Source organism: Furipterus horrens, unplaced genomic scaffold (assembly GCF_987537825.1).
Source record: "Furipterus horrens unplaced genomic scaffold, mFurHor1.1.pri manual_scaffold_3, whole genome shotgun sequence".
Classification (NCBI taxonomy): domain Eukaryota; kingdom Metazoa; phylum Chordata; class Mammalia; order Chiroptera; family Furipteridae; genus Furipterus; species Furipterus horrens.
Window position 1 is genome coordinate 26,939,448 of NW_028327173.1, and position 18,920 is coordinate 26,958,367.

Genomic DNA, 18,920 nt, shown 5'->3' on the forward strand with positions numbered 1-18,920 from the left:
TTGTGGAGAGTGGTTTTGGTTCGAGGCTGGAGGAAAAGGAAATATAAAAGTAAAGTGGAGAGACATCAGGAGATCATTGCACTAGCCCAGGAGGTCTGGTGACTTTGGATTAGAGAACTAGTGTTGCACATGGAGAGAAGAGGTACTGGTTTGAGAGATTTGGGGCTTGGTGATGGTACAGATATGAGGGTTGGAGGAGAGAGGTGTCAGAGATGATTTATAAATTTCTGATAGATGAATCTGAGTGGTTGAAGGTGTACTTCATTAAGATGGAGAAAAAGAGAGGAAGAGCTGGTTTTGTGGCAAGAGTTAGAGAGCTCAGTTTGTAATATGCCTAGAAAATTCTCACCCACTTGCATTTTCATCTTTATACATGAGACTGCGTGAAAGGTTTATATTTGGAGGCCTGATCTGTACAGATTTGTGTTTTAGAAAGATTCTGGTGGGAGTCTGGAGACCAGTTAGTTATTAGTCTGTGAGCTCTTTGAATTGGGAATCTCATCTTTATTGTCTTTGTCTTTGTATCTATAATAACTAGCAGGCAGAGTGCTTGGCACATAGTTGATACTCAAATGATGGTAAAAGAATGACTGGTTATGGGTGAGAGATGTGAGGTCTAGGTAGAGATGGATAGATTCTGGGAAAGTTTCCAAGGTAGATTCAACAGGGCTTGGATTTTCTCTCCCACCCTTGACCTTTCTTCTGTTGAAGAGCTTTTCAACAGCTCCACAATGCCAGCAAGTCTATGTATGGACAGTGGTTTTAAAAATTTGTCAGTTTTCCCCCTCAACATTTATTTGTTTGAAACTCCATAGGTTAGAAGCCATTGAACTGTAACTTTTATAGCTTCAGTCTTTATCTGTAACTCTAGTTCTTGTCCCGGCTGATTTCTCAAGCCCAGACCCTTTTAAGCCTAGCAGCTCTGGTCGTGGGGAAGTTGTAGCAGCAAGGGAAGTTCGCAGCAGAGCACCAGAAGTTACTGGACAGTAGAAGCTGTCCAGAATTTGAATGTAAATTGGATATTACTTGTATGCTTTCCACTTTACAAATGGAGTCATAAGCCCTAGAGAGGCATCAAAATGAAAACCCTGTGTATTTGTCTGTGTAAGCCCAGATTTCCCTGGCACTGCGCTGGCACTTACTACAGCCCTGACTCAACCACCGCATCTATGTATTTCCTTTATTTTCACTGATTCCTTATTGCAGTGATTATATGTTAGTCTTAATATTGCCTATGCTTCCTGAGCCATGGCCTTGTCCTTGCGTTGGGCTCATCACTTGTCTATCCTCTGCTTTCAAAAGTATTCACAGTTATTGCTTCTCAGAGTCTCTGTTTTCAACTTCAAAATGGTATCTTTTATATTTTCTCCTGGTTGCCATGACGGATGTGTATTGAGAAATCGGTTGTCTTTGCAAGTATGTCAGATGTAAGTAGTCTGGCCTTGTAGCAGCAACACCCGGTGCTGTGGAATCCGAGCATGTCGCGCTGACAGATTCAGGCCTTCCTTGGTATGCGCAGCGGAGGCGTGTGTGGGCACAAGGGCAGCGTGGGGTATGTGGCAGAGAAGGGAAATAGCTGGGGGTGTGTTTAGACAGTTCATTTTCAAGGAATATTTTGAGGGAGATAAAGGAAGCTGCTTAAAATTTTATGTTTTCTAGAATACTTTGAAATTGGATCCAGGTTAAATGGCTTCTTCTATTCAATCAGTCAACTTTTGTTCTGACATTTTAGGACTGGAACTCGTTCCTGTCTAACAAGAATCATTCTGTAGAATTGTATAGAGTGTTGGTATATATGTATGAATGAGTTAACTAGCCCTTATCAATTAAGGGGTTGAGTTGGAAATGGGTTCTGGAAATCTCAATTCTATACCATGTTGTTCTATATAGCTCTTTTATTACTGTCCCTCTACATTCTAAGCACTGTGAAGTAGGTATTATTATATACGTTTTTTAAATGAGGAAACCAAGACTTTAGGAAGTTTAAGTATCTCTCCGAAGGTCATACAGCTAATCATTGATGGAGCTGACATACAAACCTAAGTTTTATCTGGCTGCAAAGATTGTACTTTTAATAATGCCATAATTTTCCCACATTTTCAGCCATATAAGTAACTTTTGTTTCTTATTTTTTCTTCTCCAATTTCAGAATCTTTTATGGAACATGCAGCTGTTGACTAATAAATCTAGTGGCTAAAAACTAAAGGAGGCTGAGTGTCTATGATAGAACTCTCACTGTTTCACTGGGAAAGGGTTGTAGGAGGGATGCGGGAGGTGGCAGAGGAGGCTCTCCTGATTTTTCATGAAAGTATCATTGCCTGTATTTCTGTATGGAGGCCTTATTAGTAGCTCCAAAGTATCAGGTCTCAGTCTTATATTCCTCAGAGGCAGAGTCTCTTGAATGGGATCTGGAGAAATTCCACAGTTGTGATGGTGTCTTAGATGACTGGGAATCACCTTCTCCAGGAAGCAAACAGCATAACATTCCACAGCTAACTTTTTAATTTAACTCTTAAAAATTAAAAAAAAAAAGTTTTCAATTATAATTGGCATTCAGTATTGCATTGAATGTACAGCATAGTGGGTGAACATTTATATAACTCAGGAAGTGATCACCCTGCTAAGTCTAGTACCCACCTGGCAGCATACATAGTTATATGTGAATAGACCACACATAGTAATATGTAGCTATTACAGTATTATCGACTGTATTCCCTGCGCTCCACAGCTAATTTTTAATTAGAGTTTTTGGCTTCTGATTTTGTTTGCAAATATATTTTAATTATTTTATCGCGAGTTCTAGAATCTAGAGCAAAGGGAAAATGGTAAAGAAACTTGAGATATTAACTTTTACTCCCATTTCTAACCCTATATTACTTAGATCCTATCTGAGTTCCTTTATGAAAACTGCAACCTAAAATAGATGTACAGCTCCCTATGAAATTTCATTCATATCTGTTTGGGTTTTTTGTTTTGTCTTTGTGTAACTCCCTGTGTGTGAGTCATTTGTGTGTTTGTTAGCTTTGCAGCAGGACTATGCAAATCTTCGAAGGTGCTGAAGGTCTTTTTAGAAGATAAATCTGAGCCTGTTGACATAATAGCAATAAAAAGGTATTGGGATAAAATTTCAGGCAGAGAGCACCACCTGGTGGTCATAAAGAGGATTTGAGCCTTCTGAATTTGTAGTATTTCCCACAGTATCTGAGTGATGTCTTTGTCAAAAAATTACATTCTTTTTTGTAATAATTGTGGATTCAAATTTCTAAGAATAATCTGGCGTATGATTCTAGCATTTCTTTATTAAATTGCTGTCAAAGACTGCAGATCAACCAAATAATTGTCTGTTTCTGACAGAACTGAAGTCTTTACCCTAAGTTGTTCAAAACACAACTTCCTCTTAGTTGTTTACCCTGTTTATCTCTGTAGAAAATCAGTTTGTGTCTTTTCACCTCTTTATTGTAACTTCTAATTTTGATATCATGCCTATTTTATGTGGTAAGTTTCTGCCTAATGGAATGATGGAGAAGAAAATACTAGTAATTTTTCAGTAAGCCTTTGGCAGGTGTCATATAAAAGTAAGTTGCTTTTTCCTGTATAAAAATTATGAAGAGGAGTTTGATAATTTTCCAGAGTGATTATTAGGGTGAACAAAGTTGGCAGGGAATGGGAGATTATATAACAGTTTCTAATTAAAATACATATCTAAGATTTCTCTTATAATCCGGTAAGTATCTTTATTTGAGAGTCTTGAATGTAGATGATTCTGTAGTTTGGTTAAAGCAGGGACATCAGCCCAACGTTCTCCTATTAAGTTAATCTGGATGCATATTTTATAGGCCTGGTAGGGAGAGGAGGATAAACAAAGTTTTAAATTTCAGGTCAAACCTTGGGCTGGCATGGCATGTCTGTGTCTTTTTTCCTAGCAGGAAAAGTGAATCCAGGCCCCACCACCATTGAAAAGTTGCGTGAGGGAAGGCTTTTCATGTAGAATGCTAAATAAAATGTGATATAACTTTGCACGGTTCTCCTAGGATTTTTCTTTATATAAGCGATGATATTATAACATTACATTTCAACACTCATATTATCAGACATTGTAAAACCTGCTCCATACAATAATGGCCACATAATGCATAATTCCATGTATATGAACTGGCAAGTCTTTAGAGACAGAAATTAGGCTATGGTTGCCAGGGTCTGGGGGATTGGGTAGGGAGGATTTGGGAAGAAATGTGGAGTGCCTGTTTATGGTTTTGAGATTTCTTTTTGGGGTGATGAAAATGTTCTGGAATTAGATAGAGGTGATAGTTGCACAATTGTATGAATACAGGGTGGTGCAAAACTAGCTTTACAGTTGTAAGTACAAAAAACAGAGTTTATTCTTGCATTATCATTTATTAATTATTGTATTATTTTCCATATGAACAACTGTAAGTCTATCTTTGACTCACCCTGTATACTAAAAACCACTGTTTTGTACAGTTAAACAAATTAAAACCGAACAACAAAAATGAAAGCTGATCCATGGAGGAATGAACAAAACCAATAAAGAGGTGATTGTGGTAACAATTCTTTCACTTATGTTCTAGCAGAAATGTTTGATAATCTAAATATTACAGCTTGGGCCTTGAATGCTGTTTTAATTTGTAGTTTGTTGTTGTGTTCCTGACCTTCACAGGGCCACGATGGGCTTCCTGGAACATCGGTGTGTTCATCTGCATTCGGTGTGCCGGAATCCACAGGAATCTGGGGGTGCACATATCCAGGGTAAAATCCGTTAACCTTGACCAGTGGACTCAAGAACAGATTCAGGTACTTATGCAACCCAAGAGTGAGTTAAAGTAGTTCCAGATGAATTCCAAACTGGGCACAAAGGTGAAGGTAAAGGAAAGTTCAGTTGTCGAATGCTCATCCCTTAATAGAGAAAATTGAAATCTTTTTATTTAAAATACAAATTATTTTAACTATTTCAAAATGCAAATGGCCTGTGTTATAGGACCCCATGGATCCAGGAGGATCTCTGGGTTGCTTTCTAAGACTCTTGGCATTTGCTGGTCTAACATTTGTAGTTTTAGATATTCCCTAAGAAAAAAATTTTTAAAAATCCCTCTAACTCATAGGCTTATAACATTTTATTGCTAAAATGCATGTGTGCCTCTTGCTTGCTGTTAGATTGGTGGGTTGGCAGTGAAACACTTAAGTTAGTGAGTCCTACTGACTTAAGATCTGCACCTTGATTTGGCTTCATTGTTCTCTGTTCTCTTCCTGCATTGAAATTTTTTATAGTAATTAAAAAAAATTTTTTTTTTCTGGGAGTGGAAGAGTGGCTCCAAAGAAAACCAGTTGTTAAAGCTGGTGGTGCAAAGAAGAGGTTATTATTAACCAGAAAATGGTTTTAGAACTACTTTAGGCTGATTTTATAGATTTATTAAAGGTCTAAACATTGAGTAATATCAGTATTTTTCAGTTCACTTTCCTGTATCTTATGAAGGATATGTTATGTGCCACAGAGGTATTTGGGAATTTGAAGATTTTTAAAAATCTTGGGATTTAGCTCTCACAAGTGTTAACCCTATGAGTGCCAACATCGCTGTGAGCGACGTTGACAAATTTTCCCAAAAGTGCCAGTGTCGCTCCCAGCGACTCTTTTTTCATTGGCTGTAAATGTAAATAACAGTGGAATAATTCGTATTTTATATTTTGTTCTTTTTTTTTGTACCTCACGTTATATATTGATATAACTTTTTCTCATGTTGATCCAGATTTCGAATTTTTACACTTGTTCAAATACTGACATATTAATTCTTTTATAATTTTTACTTACATTTTAAATGGTCCTTTTAATTTCATTTATCTTTGCAATAATTGTTGAAACTCTATGCAGTGTGCATGATAAGGAAGCTTTTGCTAATGGACGTTTTCATTGCTTCATGGTATAGCGTTAGCATTTTTTCCAGTTTCTCAGCAGAGTCGGTTTATTGCTCTCATGACAGAAACGCGGAGAGTCCTCGAGACATTTGACCACCTCATATGGAGAGATAGGAACCTGAATATGGATATGATATAGAGTGGTGGACCTATACCAGCTTACAATGAGTCAGTCTTTCTGATGAGGGGACATTGTTTACTGGGGAAATGCGAAGTGCTGCATCTTAGGTCCATTTTACCAGGATGGAATCACGGAGCGTTATGAAGTTTTGTTGTTATTTTTTTCTCAAAAATTTATGCAATATGTGGCATACTTCTTGCTTGTTATCCATGTTGCTATGTGTTTTTTCAAATTATAATAATAGGTTTTATATTATGCTCTATATTATACTTCAAAAGCCATATTGAAAGAATTTATTTTTTCTAAAGTAATTGTTATAATAAAATAATGCAATAATTTTTTTGCTAAATTGCGTCAAAGAACACTGCTTAGAAAAGAAGAGTGTATTTACTATATGTCATGAAATTTTCAGCAAACAGTTATGAATAATAATGTTTTTATAAATATTTTTCATAAACTCTGCATTTCTCAGCAAAATAGCCTGACATTTCACACAAATTTTAGCAATTTTGCATGGCACTCAAAGGGTTAAGGAATCTATTTTAAAAGCCTGGTTAAGCCCTGGCCAGTGTGGCTTAGTTGGTTGGGCATCATCCCTCAAACTAAAGGGTTGCCAGTTCAACCCCTGGTAGAGGCAAATGCCTGGGTTGCAGGTTCAGTCCCCAGTCAGGGCGTGTATGAAAGGCAGCCAATTGACATTTCCCCGTCACATAGATGTTTCTCTCCCTCGCTTTCTCCCTCCCTCCCCCTCTCTCTAAAATCAAAAATAAAGATAAAAAATAAAAAAGCCCAGTTAAAACACATTTATTGGTAATAAAGCTGAGTAGGTTAATTGATAGTATAAATTCTGACTGTAATTACCGCCTGAGTGTTGCCTGCCCGATTAGGTACTGATTAGTGCCTGCAAGTAGACATTTTGATTGTTAGCTATCTGTCTTGGACTTTCAGTTGGGATCTTGAATTATTACTGAATTAAATAAATCTTGTCAGATCTTTCAATAAAAGGAACTCATGGGAGGTGGGGGTGGGAAAGACAACTGTGGGGGCAAATGGTTGGGAGCAAAGTAGAGAGAATTATGGATTGGAAATCAAAGTACATAGATTTAAGTCTTGGTTCTGCCTCTCTCTCTAGGTTGGTTCTTCAGTTGTAAAATGCTGTCATTGGTTGAAAAGTTTTTCAATTCTTTTCTGATCTGACATTCCATGTTTCCACATCTCTTTGATTGCAGTGTATGCAGGAGATGGGGAATGGAAAGGCAAACCGACTTTATGAAGCCTACCTTCCTGAGACCTTTCGGCGACCTCAAATAGACCCGTATCTTTTCTGGAGAACTTAGAAGACTGAGTGGTGTTTTGGGAGAGTCACACAGACTCAAGACCCATGATCTGTCTGGGCAAAGTCAGATCTAATCTATGTGGATTAGTCATAGTTACATTTTCTGTCTCCTGCAACCAAGACCTACAAAAAGCATATGTATGCTTTCTGTGTCAGAATGGTGGTATGACATAGGGAAAATTTATTCGGGAACTAAGACTGCAGTGGTTCACTGTGAATTCTTCTGTAAAGTGACATTTCCAATAGTTTTTGGATCTCTGAAGCTATTGTTTGATAAAAAATAATTTAATATGTTGTGTCAAATCAGCAAAATGACCATTCATTTTTAAGGTCTTTTTGTATGAAAGAATTACCTGTTCTTGACCAATTAGTAACTTTCCCCCCGATCCCTTCAACGTGGGATAGCACCTAGTTCACAAAACCAAACTCCTAAAGGCAGTGCTTCTCAAAATGTGCTTTGTTGACCATCTTGTTAGAGTTTACATCTTGGTTGGTGCCGATGGAACCTGTTAAAACGCAGATTGGGGGCCTTGCAGAATACCCACTCATCAGAATCTGGCCATGGGGTGCAAGAGTTTATATTTTTAAAGGTCACTCAGTTACCTTTGTGTAAGGCCTATTGACATAAGGGCTCTCAAATAGGTAACTGACTGCTGCTTTACCTGTATTTTAGAACAGCCACAGCCCCCTCTGCTGTCAACATGCAAATTAATCCCATTTGTTGCTATCAGTTCTCTGAAGGAAAATCAGAGGAAATAGGATTCCCTGCAATAACCGTGAAGGAGGCATTTCAAGGTTTTGGTCAGGGGAATTGCATGTGAAGAGACAGGAACCATATGGGGAAACCAGGCAGGAGGGAGAGAGAACACATTCCATGGGATACAAATTGACCTTTTATAGTAATCCTGTGGGAAAGACTGGTTTGATTTATCCTTAATAAGCTTTTTGCAGAGCTGTCGAGGGATTTATTCGAGATAAATACGAGAAGAAGAAATACATGGACCGAAGTCTGGACATCAATGCCCTTAGGGTTAGTTGTAAATCTTTAAAGTTTTGTTCACAATAAAGAATTTCCTTATTAATCATAAGAATTCAAAGAACAGCTACCAACATGCTCAAAAACTGTCATTTAGCCCTGGCTGGTATGGTTCAGTGGAATCGGAAGGTTGCCTGTTTGATTCCCAGTCAGGGCACATGCCTGGATTGTGGGCAGGTCCCCAACTGGAGGTGTGTGAGAGCCAACTGATCAATGTTTTTCTACCTCCCTTACCCTCTCTCTAAAAATAAATAAATAAAATCTTAAAAAACAAAACAAAACATATATACATGTGTATATATTATATATACATTTATATATACACAAACACACAAACCCTTCATACATGTATACATACATGAACATTTTTTCCATAAATGAAGTCAACAAAATTAAGTGTAATTAAGTCACCAGTTTCCTTTAGTTTGACCAGCGTATAATTCCTGTGTGTCAATGGACTGGTTGCATTGGGACCCTTTTTCCTGAGAAGAGTTTTGGAAGGAGACTATCAGTTGCCAAGTATACTTTCGATCCTAGACATGTGGTTAGAATCTGGAATATGATGTATGATTACTGGGACAAGTAAGACATATAGGAAGAAATGACATTGTTTCTGGAAGAAGAATACAACCCTGATTACTGACAACTAAAGAATCAGTAAATATGACTACCTACACCTTTAAAAAGCTTTTGACAAGGTTCTATGGTAAATTTGCCTAGATATAATTGATATTTTCTTGAACAACACAGAAAGATAGAAAGTATGGGATTCTCTTATTCTAGCACAGGTCCTATTTAGCTATCATCGCTCTAGTTATTTAATTTAGTGGAGGATGCAATAGTTAGTGAAATCATTAAGTTTACATGGGGCTGTAAGCCCTTACAGGTAATTTAAAGCTCCAAATTGATCTTTTGAGGTTATGTGAAAAGGCATAAACAATGCAGGCAAATAATTGCAAGGTAATGCCTGTAGTTAAGTAAAGATAATTCCTCTCTACTTAGTATGAAGGACTTTTACCTCATAGTCATCCAGAATAGGGACCTGAAGGTTATCATAACTGTTCCAAGGAAGATGAACCCAATGTAGAGCTATGGCTTGGATGGCATCACAAAAAGGATTTGAAATCAAAACACATAAACTTCCTTTTATTTGTAGAATACTGTGTTGCCTACCTCTGTCCATTGTACTTGAAGATATGATATTAAATGAGATCAGTGAAGGGCATCTGAGGTAATCCCAAAGATGAGGGAGGAGGGAGGTATTGCTGTATGAAGATAAATAGTGTACTCATGAAAACAGCCTGTTTTACTCACTGGGTGTCTCCATTTAGGAAGGAAATACCTCCTGTTTACCAAAAAGCTATTTCAAATTTTCTTATTTGATGTACTTGGATCACAATTTATCTTAACATTTCCTTCTGCAACATAGAAGTTGTGATTTATGTTTTTCTTCAGCATAAGTAACTCTGGGGTGAATTTCTTGGTGTATATGAGCTTTTCCATATTTTGGATTATTCTCTTAAAATATATTACAAGATATGGTATTATCTAGGTCAAAAGGTTTCAGTATTTGTCTTTTATACTTTTGCCAATATACTTTCTAGAAGTTGTACTGTTTCATACTGTCTTCTCAGCACTGTATCAAAGTATTGGTTTTACTTCATCTCTACCACCATTAGGTATTATTAAGGTCTTTCAGAAAAAAATGCATTTTAGCTTGCACTTTTTGATCATTAGCAAGATTGACCATTTTCATATGTATTCTATACTTCCTTTCATATGCCTATATTCTTGAGTTTACTTTGTGGTTCTGGTTTACATTTAAATGTTTATTTGATTTTTTAAATGTGACCAATAACATCTGTGAAAATATTATGAAACTACCTCTGAAAGTAACAGAAACTGAGAGAGACTTGCTGATATTTTATTTTTGATGTGCTTTTTGGTTTTATACAGGTGGCTCACTGGGGACACCATGAAAGGGATACTTTAACCCTTTTACTCTCTTGGTGGGCCTTATTTCCTTGATTTTTGTTTTTCTAATAATTAACCTTGAAATTAAAGTTTATTTTCTGAGTTTTTTAAAAGGAGATAAAGACTGAGAGAATTTATGATTGAATTTATAAAATCACAAAGGATATTTGTTAGTGTGAACATGAACTTATTTCACTGGTATATGCCAAGATGGAGGGGAGCCCTCAAAGAATGAACAAGTTAAACTTGATTCAAAAGTGGGCCGCAGATGGGTGAAATGTTTTATCCTCTGTGGATTGCCTAAACTTGCACATTTCAAGAGTCATAAGACAGAACAAGGAGGGAAGATGTTCAAGATGTGTGAAAGATGCCTCGCAGAGCATCGAGGCTAATACGGACGAGGCCAGCTCTCATGCCCCACACCAAGAAACTACCAAGCTTGTCAGACTTTTGCATCAGATTCAATAGGGATTTTTGTGTGTGTGTGTCCTTTTTGGACATTTGGAATAATAATTTATCAAACTGTTAGTCATCTTTGGGCCTGTGTTCTTTGTCTTGTTTGGAAAATCATTATAGAAAGAAAAAGATGACAAGTGGAAAAGGGGGAATGACCCAGCTCCAGAGAAAAAAGTGGAACCCGTTGTTTTTGAGAAAGTGAAAATGGTAAGTGGGGAAAGTATTTGTACTGTGTGGATGGCCTCGGGTGTGTTTCTATGTGTGGAGGGGTGGTGTGGGGTTGACATCATATTGCACCTGGGGCTGAAGGGTTCCACATTTGGGTTAGAGCGCGTCTGCTCTTTGCGCTTCTTTCCCATTGCTTGTTGTTGCTTAATCTGCTCTGGAACACTTCTCTTTGGGGCCAGATGGCACATTGGGAACCGCACCTGTCCCATTTAAGCAAGAGGCACGTTCCATGCCAGAATGTCAAGGCTGTGTCATACCTTCCGAATGAACGTTACTGCTACTTTAGTCCCTCTCTTGTTAGACCTTCTGTACCTCATTTCCTGTTGCAGTTAAGAATAGTCTAGAAGACAGGCCATACTGATCCATTTTAAACAATCACTTCTTGTATTCTTGCTCTGTCATGTTGAAGTAGACACCTTTCTCTTTCCACAGGACATACTGTGGCTATAGTAGTAGATACTTCAATATAAGCTTGGACTCTGAGGAAAGAGGACTTTTTAGTATTTGCTTAAGGAAGAATGTTTTATCATCATTCTGAATCACACTGTCTAAAGAACACAGTCATTGGTGATATTGGCAGACTGAATTAGGTAATCTTTAGACTGATCTCCCTTTTGATATTAAAGGTTTTCTAATCACTGGGAGATTTTTCAGCTCTCGGCTTTTGTACCATCAGACACCTACTTTATTCTTATTTTTCCTGGGACCAAAAACTGCTACTTCTGTTGGATCCCTGATCTGTGGTTGTCAGACAGATATGTCCCTTCAGAAAGCCAAACAAGCACAGATGATATCTTTGTTTTTCACTTGAGGTTTGATTTATGCACTCATGCGTCCTGATTCTTTCACCTGACACTTCCTGAGTTTTGTTTCTTTGATAACTCTTTGAATAACAGCAACCATACCACAAGAATATCTGTGGCTTTACAGTGTAGAGGGGAAAAAAGGGTTCAAAACACCTGCTTATTTCTTTCTATAACATATTTCCACCTTAGCCACAGAAAAAAGAAGATCCACAGCTACCTCGGAAAAGCTCTCCGAAATCCACAGCGCCTGTCATGGATTTGTTGGGCCTTGGTAAGAGTTAGATTTTTCCATTCCCATAATCTTAAAAATTTTGATGAATTCTCTCTGATCCTGGGAAGACAGGTAGAGATGGGAGTCTTTGGTTTGTATCTTTGTCACTAAGAGTGTTCTCTCATGTTCTTCCTGTTGTTTTACATCTGAGCAGTTGTGCTAAGGAAGTGTTTACTGTGATGTTTTCAGAGTGACAGTACAGTGTAGTGGTGAAGAGTATGGCCTTTGGAGCCAGAGTCCCAACTCTGCCACTTACTATTACATGACATTGGGTAGTTCACGTAACCTCTGAACATGCCTTTCCTGTCTATGCAGTGAGGATGATGAGTCTCCACTTCAGGGGTGTTGTTCGAAGGATGAAATGAGATAATGCCTCTAAATGTCTTAGCCTCTAGCCTGGCACATATTAAGCACTTAGTGAATGTTAGCACTTTTCACTAAACCAGCTCCTGTGAGCCTTGCCCCCATCCTCTCATTTTTCAGGTGTGGCCTATTTCTGAGATGAACCCTCACCTTGTGCTCACTTTTCTCCAAGTCTTAGAAACCATGCCCCTTTCAGAAGTGTAGCTTATTCTTTACCTTTCACCGTACGGATGGTTATCTTTATTTCAGTCCATTTCTGCAATTTAAGTTATTGGCTACTTAGGCTTCTAATTTCTATACCTTTAATTTCTCTCTGAAAATCAATCCTACGCCAGAAAGCAGCCAGCCAGCCCCCTTGCTGTGGTGCTGATGTAGCTTTCAGGCCTGGGTTTCTGCTGCCCCGGGCCTGATAGCTGCGCTACACGCTTCTCCAGAGTGTGCTTGGGATTGGGGGGTGAGGCCTCTCTTGAGATGCCTCATCCAAGGCAGATGGTTCCAGAAGCCTAGATTTCCAGGTCCACGATGGTGCAAATGGGCCTTCTCAGTCTGCTCTGTGTCTACGACAGAAGGAAGGCATGGGCTTAATGAGCAGTGCTACCTCTGAACGTTAACCTTTCTTTCCAGATGCTCCTGTGGCCTGCTCCATTGCAAGCAGTAAGACCAGCAATACCCTCGAAAAGGATTTAGATCTTTTGGCTTCTATTCCATCCCCCTCATCTTCAGTTTCCAGACAGGTGAGTCTTGTGGGCTACTCAGGATTTAAAGAGTATTCTGAAAAGAGTGGTTTTGATCATTTAATCATGGAACCAAGTCATACTTCCTTGGTGGGACTGAACTTTGGTTTTCTTGGTTCTTGATTCTTTCCTTAACATCATGTTGTCTCTGTTACAGCCTGAAATTACTATTTATTCCATTCTTTCCTGCCCCAAAAGAGTGGGCCCTTTAAATGGGCTTCTGGCTAAGGTGTGTCAGATTGTAAAAGTATTGTTCCAGAGCTTAACTATCAGGCGTTTTCAGATATTTTTATGTTAAAAATGTCAGGAGGCTATTAACTTCAACTATGAATTCTTATTACAAAAGTTAGAAGCAGCAGACTGGTGAGGGAGGTCCTTACAGAGGCCCCTCTGAGGACCATCCAATTCTCCCCTTACCCTCTTCGCCCTAAGGTTGTAGGTTCCATGCCAACTGCAGGGAGTGCCAGCTCTGTTCCTGAAAATCTGAACCTGTTTCCAGAGCCAGGGAGTAAATCAGAAGAAACAAGCAAGAAACAACTCTCTAAAGACTCCATCCTCTCACTGTATGGGCCCCAGACACCCCAGATGCCTACCCAAGGTAGGTTCCAGGGTGGTTATGGCAATATGCCAGATAGAGATATGAGGACTTAAACACAGGAATTCTTTGTTGTGGTGGGGCAGTTGCTTTGGGGACCGTGACATCATGCTCCAAACAAACCTGTGCATGAATGACATTTCTTACAAAGCCACGAAGTATCAGCAGATTCTTCTATGGGGTCTGGTATCTGATTCAAGGTCTGGATCTAGACCTTAAAGGGAAGTGGCGAGGTCAGCAACCCACTGGTGGTGAGCCATAGCAAGCCTCGTAGGGGTTCTGCCTAACTAACGGTTTTGCTGTGTAAAAGAGCGTTCTGAGTTGAGTAGTCCTGAGAAATTCTAGCTGGAAGGGAGTAGCCAGTGAGACTTCAGACTGACTCTCTGTGCTTTCTTAACAGATCTGTGTGTATGTTTTCTTGGCAGCAATGTTCATGGCTCCTGCTCAGATGGCATATCCCACAGCCTACCCCAGCTTCCCTGGAGTTGCACCCCCTAACAGCATAATGGGAAGCATGATGCCCCCACCAGTAGGCATGGTAGCTCAACCAGGAGCTCCTGGGATGGTTGCCCCCATGGCTATGCCTGCAGGCTACATGGGTGGTATGCAGGCATCAGTAATGGGTGTGCCAAATGGAATGATGACCGCCCAGCAGGCTGGCTACATGGCAGGCATGGCAGCTATGCCCCAGACTATGTATGGGGTTCAGCCAGCTCAGCAGCTGCAATGGAACCTTACTCAGGTAAGCTACCCCATTTTATTTGGGACAAGAGTTTTCAGACTTCCCCAAGGCCATCTCCTTTCATGTTTCTCTCTTATTGTTTGTATCCTTACAGTAGATAACACGAGAGACATTCTCATGCTTAGGTCTGCTTTTTTTTCCTTCCAAAGTCAGACTTTCTGCAGAGTTCTGGGTTCCTGTAAAATAAGGGTAAACTGCCTAAATCTAAATCTCTCTATGCATTCATCAAAACAGAAACAAAAATAACCTATACAGATAAACAAGGCGCACTAATAAAACCTCCTAGAACCATGGCTACCATGTCTAGTAAACAAAATACTACAGACTTCAAATTACATGGCATTTGGCATATAAACACCTAAATCCAGCAGAGCCAGCATCACGGAGGAGACTGTGAAAAGAGGAGAGGGACCCTGGTCAGGTAGCTCAGTTGGTTAGAGAATCTCCCAATATGCCAGGATTGCAGGTTCGATCCCCAGTCAGGGCACATTCAAGAATCAACCAATGAATGCATAAAGAAGTGGAACAACAAACTGATCTCTCTCTCTCTCTCTCTCTCTCTCTCAAAATCAATAAATAAAAGGAAAAGAGAAGAGGGAACAGGAGGCCAGAGGTAACAGAAAATAGATAAAATCATCCCCTAAAAAGAGAAAGACCTACCCTGATTGGACACATGTTGAGAAGAGGTCTGAAACCTGGTAGATAGGACTCTGGTTATCTGGGGAATCAAAAATAAGGGATTGAAATATATAGGATTATAGATGGTAGCTTCAGAAAGCCTTGCTTCTCAGGGAGATGGAATGACTGAAAAGGAGTATGCTCTCTGGAGGCTTGGTGGTGAAGGGAAGTGGAAAAGAGAATCACAAAATCAGAAGTATACTGTCCTCCTCCCCGCAAAATACTCAGTTCATTGTATCAACAGAAGAGGGTGCTCTTGAACTAAGAATGGCACTGATGGATTATAACACACTGCAGGGGAAAATAAAATCCGTGAGTCCATAGTAATATATATTTTTAAGTGGATGTGAGGTAGAGGGAGGGAAAGCCTTTTTTACAGAAGAATGACCACTAATAATTGTACAAAAATAGAATATTCACATATTCTCAAAGAAGTATGCTTCAGGTTATGTATTAATTACAATGAGAAAACATAATGATAACTACTACCTTAGCCAAGTGATCAAGCATTAAATTACTAACAGTGGGACAAATTAATATCATGTGCTTTCTGGTATCTTGTACTAAGACTTAAGAAGCACACTATATCATCAACATAGAATTCTTGCCAAAAATGGATTCAGTCATAAGAAAACATGATATAAAATCCAAATTGAGGGATTTTCTGTTAAATAAATCGCCTGGATTCTTAAAACAATGTCAGGAAAAAAAGAAAAATGTGGTAGGGGCACAGATTAAAGTGGACTAAAGAGACATGAAAATGAAATGTATATTAACTTGAGCGTGTTAATTGTATTGTGGTTCTAGGAAAGTGTTACAGTACTTCTTTTTTTGTTTTTAAACTTTTTATTTATTTTTAGAGAGAGGGAAGGGAGGGAGAAAGAGAGGGAGAGAAACATCAATGTGTGGTTGCCTCTTATGTGCCCCCAACTGGGGACTTCACCCGCAACCCAGGCATGTGCCCTGACTTCTTATGAAATGCATTCTGACTTAAGGGGTGAAATGTCGCATATCTGCAGTTTTCATCCTTATAAGTTTTTTTTTAAGTTTATGCATATATATCAGAAAATACGGCAAAATGCTAATAATTGGTGAATTTAATAAAGGGGTTTCTTAATGGGTTTCATTGTACTATTTCTTTCAAGTTTTCTGTGAGCTTGAAACTTTCTTTGAAACTTGGTGGAACTAAAATAGACCTCCTAAAGAAAAAGAACTTCTGGAGAAAATGCACTAGGCCTAGGAAATTTAAGGCATTTTACTATGATAAATTGTTTCTTCTATTTACTGCCAGAGGCTAGTCTTTCAGTGTAAGCCATAGAGAGGCCCTGACCCCACACAGGCCTTAGTCCACTGGCTGTCCTCTCACAGCAACTTCCCTTCTGGTGCACTGCAGACACATGGGCCTTTTTGTGTGTGCGTGCCTTCCTTTGTTCATCCCGAAAAGTCCAGTTTCTTTTTCTCTCTGCTTGAGCGTGCACAAGCACTTTCACTGACAGTAAGAACTCTGCTGGAGAGAAGACAGGAGAGCTGTGGGAGTTTCTCTGTACACTCAGGGTTGACTGCGGCAAATTGACAATAGGCTCCTTCTATTTAGGATGAAAGCCTGGAAAGGAAGAAGAGAATGATTTCTCATGCTGCTTTTATGTTGACTAGCTCCAGGATTTTTTTTCTTTCCCTCCCTGAACATCAGTCTCTGTCAACATCTCTTTTCTGTAAAGTCCTTCATTTATATGCTCTGGTGTCCTTGAAGTGATCTATTATGGTCCAGGGCAGTAATGTACCATAACAGAGTTCCCCTTTGTCTCCTTCTCCCCATCCCCACAGATGGAAGGACTCCTCCCCTGCCTTTTGCACTAATTGGCTGCATGCCCACATCCTGGTCTGAAAGTCTCCCCTCTCCCTTTCAGATGACCCAGCAGATGGCTGGAATGAACTTCTGTGGAGCCAATGGCATGCTGAGCTATGGACAGTCAATGAGTGGCGGAAATGGACAGGCAGCAAATCAGACTCTCAGCCCTCAGATATGGAAATAAAGACAAAACACCTGTGTGGCTGCCGCTCTCCTCCGCCCTCTCTCACCCCCCTTTCCCTCTTTCCCCAGCTCTTTCACCCCATCCCCTTTTCCTACCCCTCTGTGTTTGGTTTAGAAATTACTCAGTCTGTCATTTGGGGTTTGGCATTCTGCCCACCCCAGCCACTTCCCAAACATGCAGATCTCTCTGTTGCTTTATGTCATACATGTCTCCTAGCCATCCTGACTTCCTCCCCAGCCACCCCAGTCCTCTCCTGCACCAGCACCTTAGGAATTGTTGGCAGAAGGCACTTAATACTGCGGAAGAAATGTGCACACCTTTGAGTACCTTTTCCGCAAGGTTAAACCTCAGATTGTCAGAGGGGTCTGTAGGTATTGTGTTTTAGGCAAAGAGGGGAGGGTTTAGATATACTTCCATGTGTGTTAATAAACTATTTCTACATGTTTAAATTATTGGTTAAAGAAGGAAGCATCATGCTTCCATGATCTATGGGAATTAAGAAAGTAATGAAATTGAATTAAATACTTCTCGGGTCTTAGATCAGGTTGGCCCTAGCCCTGGGGAGAAACAAACCCCCATCGGTGAGGATGAGCAAAATATTACTCTCCTGAGACCTGAATTGCTTTCTGGATCGGAGGCTTCAGGACTCGCTGCTTCAGTCAGCCTTTATTAGCACCAAAGACTCTATGAAGGTCCTACAGAAACACACACCCCTTTCCCTGCCTCATCTTGCCTGCAGTAGGATCCGGCTCCGCAGCTGGAGGACAAGCCCCTCCAGAGGGAATGCAGAGCTTAACGTGTGAACTGTGTGAGTGTGTGTGTGTGTGTGTGTGTGTGTGTGTGTGTATGTGTGTGTGTGTGTGGATTCCACCTCCTACTCTCTCCCCATCTGCTCTGGGTATTTTTGTTTTTGTTTTTTTCAGGTTTAGGTTTACAACAGAGAGGAATTAATTTATCAATAGCCTGAAACTGTTGCCAGTTTTTCCTACAGTTAAAAAAAATTACAATCTCATGATGGCTCTCTTCTTCCTTTCCCCTTTTCCAATCTGCCAATCACTCTTTCATACCTGTATATCTCTGGCTGCTCTGTTTCCCCACCTGTTCCAGGTGTAGGAGGCAGAGAGCCTGGACAGCTTTCCTCTCAGTCACTGTTCACCCTACTTGAAAATTAAAACAAGAAAACTGCTTAAAAGATTTCATCTGTGGGAACCACAATTCCTGGTTGCCTTTCTCCTTGTATGTGTAAATTCCTTAATAAATATTGCAGGGAAGGACTGCTTGCTGTTACTGTGTGTCACTCTTGGAGGAGGGTGAGTTTACGCACATTTGCTGGTTTCTGGGGCCAGTTCCCTGCATTTAAAAAAATTCTGTATGGGGCAAATGCAAGGGCCAGGCCCAGGCTCAGGCAGTCAGAAGGCGGACCTTTATCCAGTGGCGTCTAGAGTTGTGAGCTTGGGAACTGGAAATCTGCACTGCTAGCATCACAGAACGTCAGAACTAGAAGCCCTACCCCTCCCCCCATGTGCCATCCTCCCTCCCTCCCTCCCTCCCCGACTTTCCTTCCTTCCTTTGAATACACCTTGTGAATACTTCCAGATGTGAGTGGACAGGGATAGCTC

At 39.9% G+C, this 18,920-nt stretch overlaps 1 protein-coding gene across 1 annotated transcript in view; it reads left to right on the top strand.

Moving 5' to 3' along the window:
- The window catches only part of SMAP2 (small ArfGAP2), a 43,353-nt gene extending 24,778 nt beyond the window's left edge, over window positions 1–18,575 (top strand). Inside the window, exons 2-10 of the mRNA XM_090269191.1 lie at window positions 4,679–4,812; window positions 7,279–7,364; window positions 8,337–8,415; window positions 10,972–11,058; window positions 12,075–12,156; window positions 13,144–13,253; window positions 13,686–13,851; window positions 14,274–14,590; window positions 17,176–18,575. Of these exons, the coding sequence (XP_090125317.1) occupies window positions 4,679–4,812; window positions 7,279–7,364; window positions 8,337–8,415; window positions 10,972–11,058; window positions 12,075–12,156; window positions 13,144–13,253; window positions 13,686–13,851; window positions 14,274–14,590; window positions 17,176–17,301 (1,187 nt within the window). The 3' untranslated portion in view covers window positions 17,302–18,575. The remainder of the gene's footprint in view (window positions 1–4,678; window positions 4,813–7,278; window positions 7,365–8,336; window positions 8,416–10,971; window positions 11,059–12,074; window positions 12,157–13,143; window positions 13,254–13,685; window positions 13,852–14,273; window positions 14,591–17,175) is intronic.
- The last annotated feature ends 345 nt before the right edge of the window (window positions 18,576–18,920 follow it).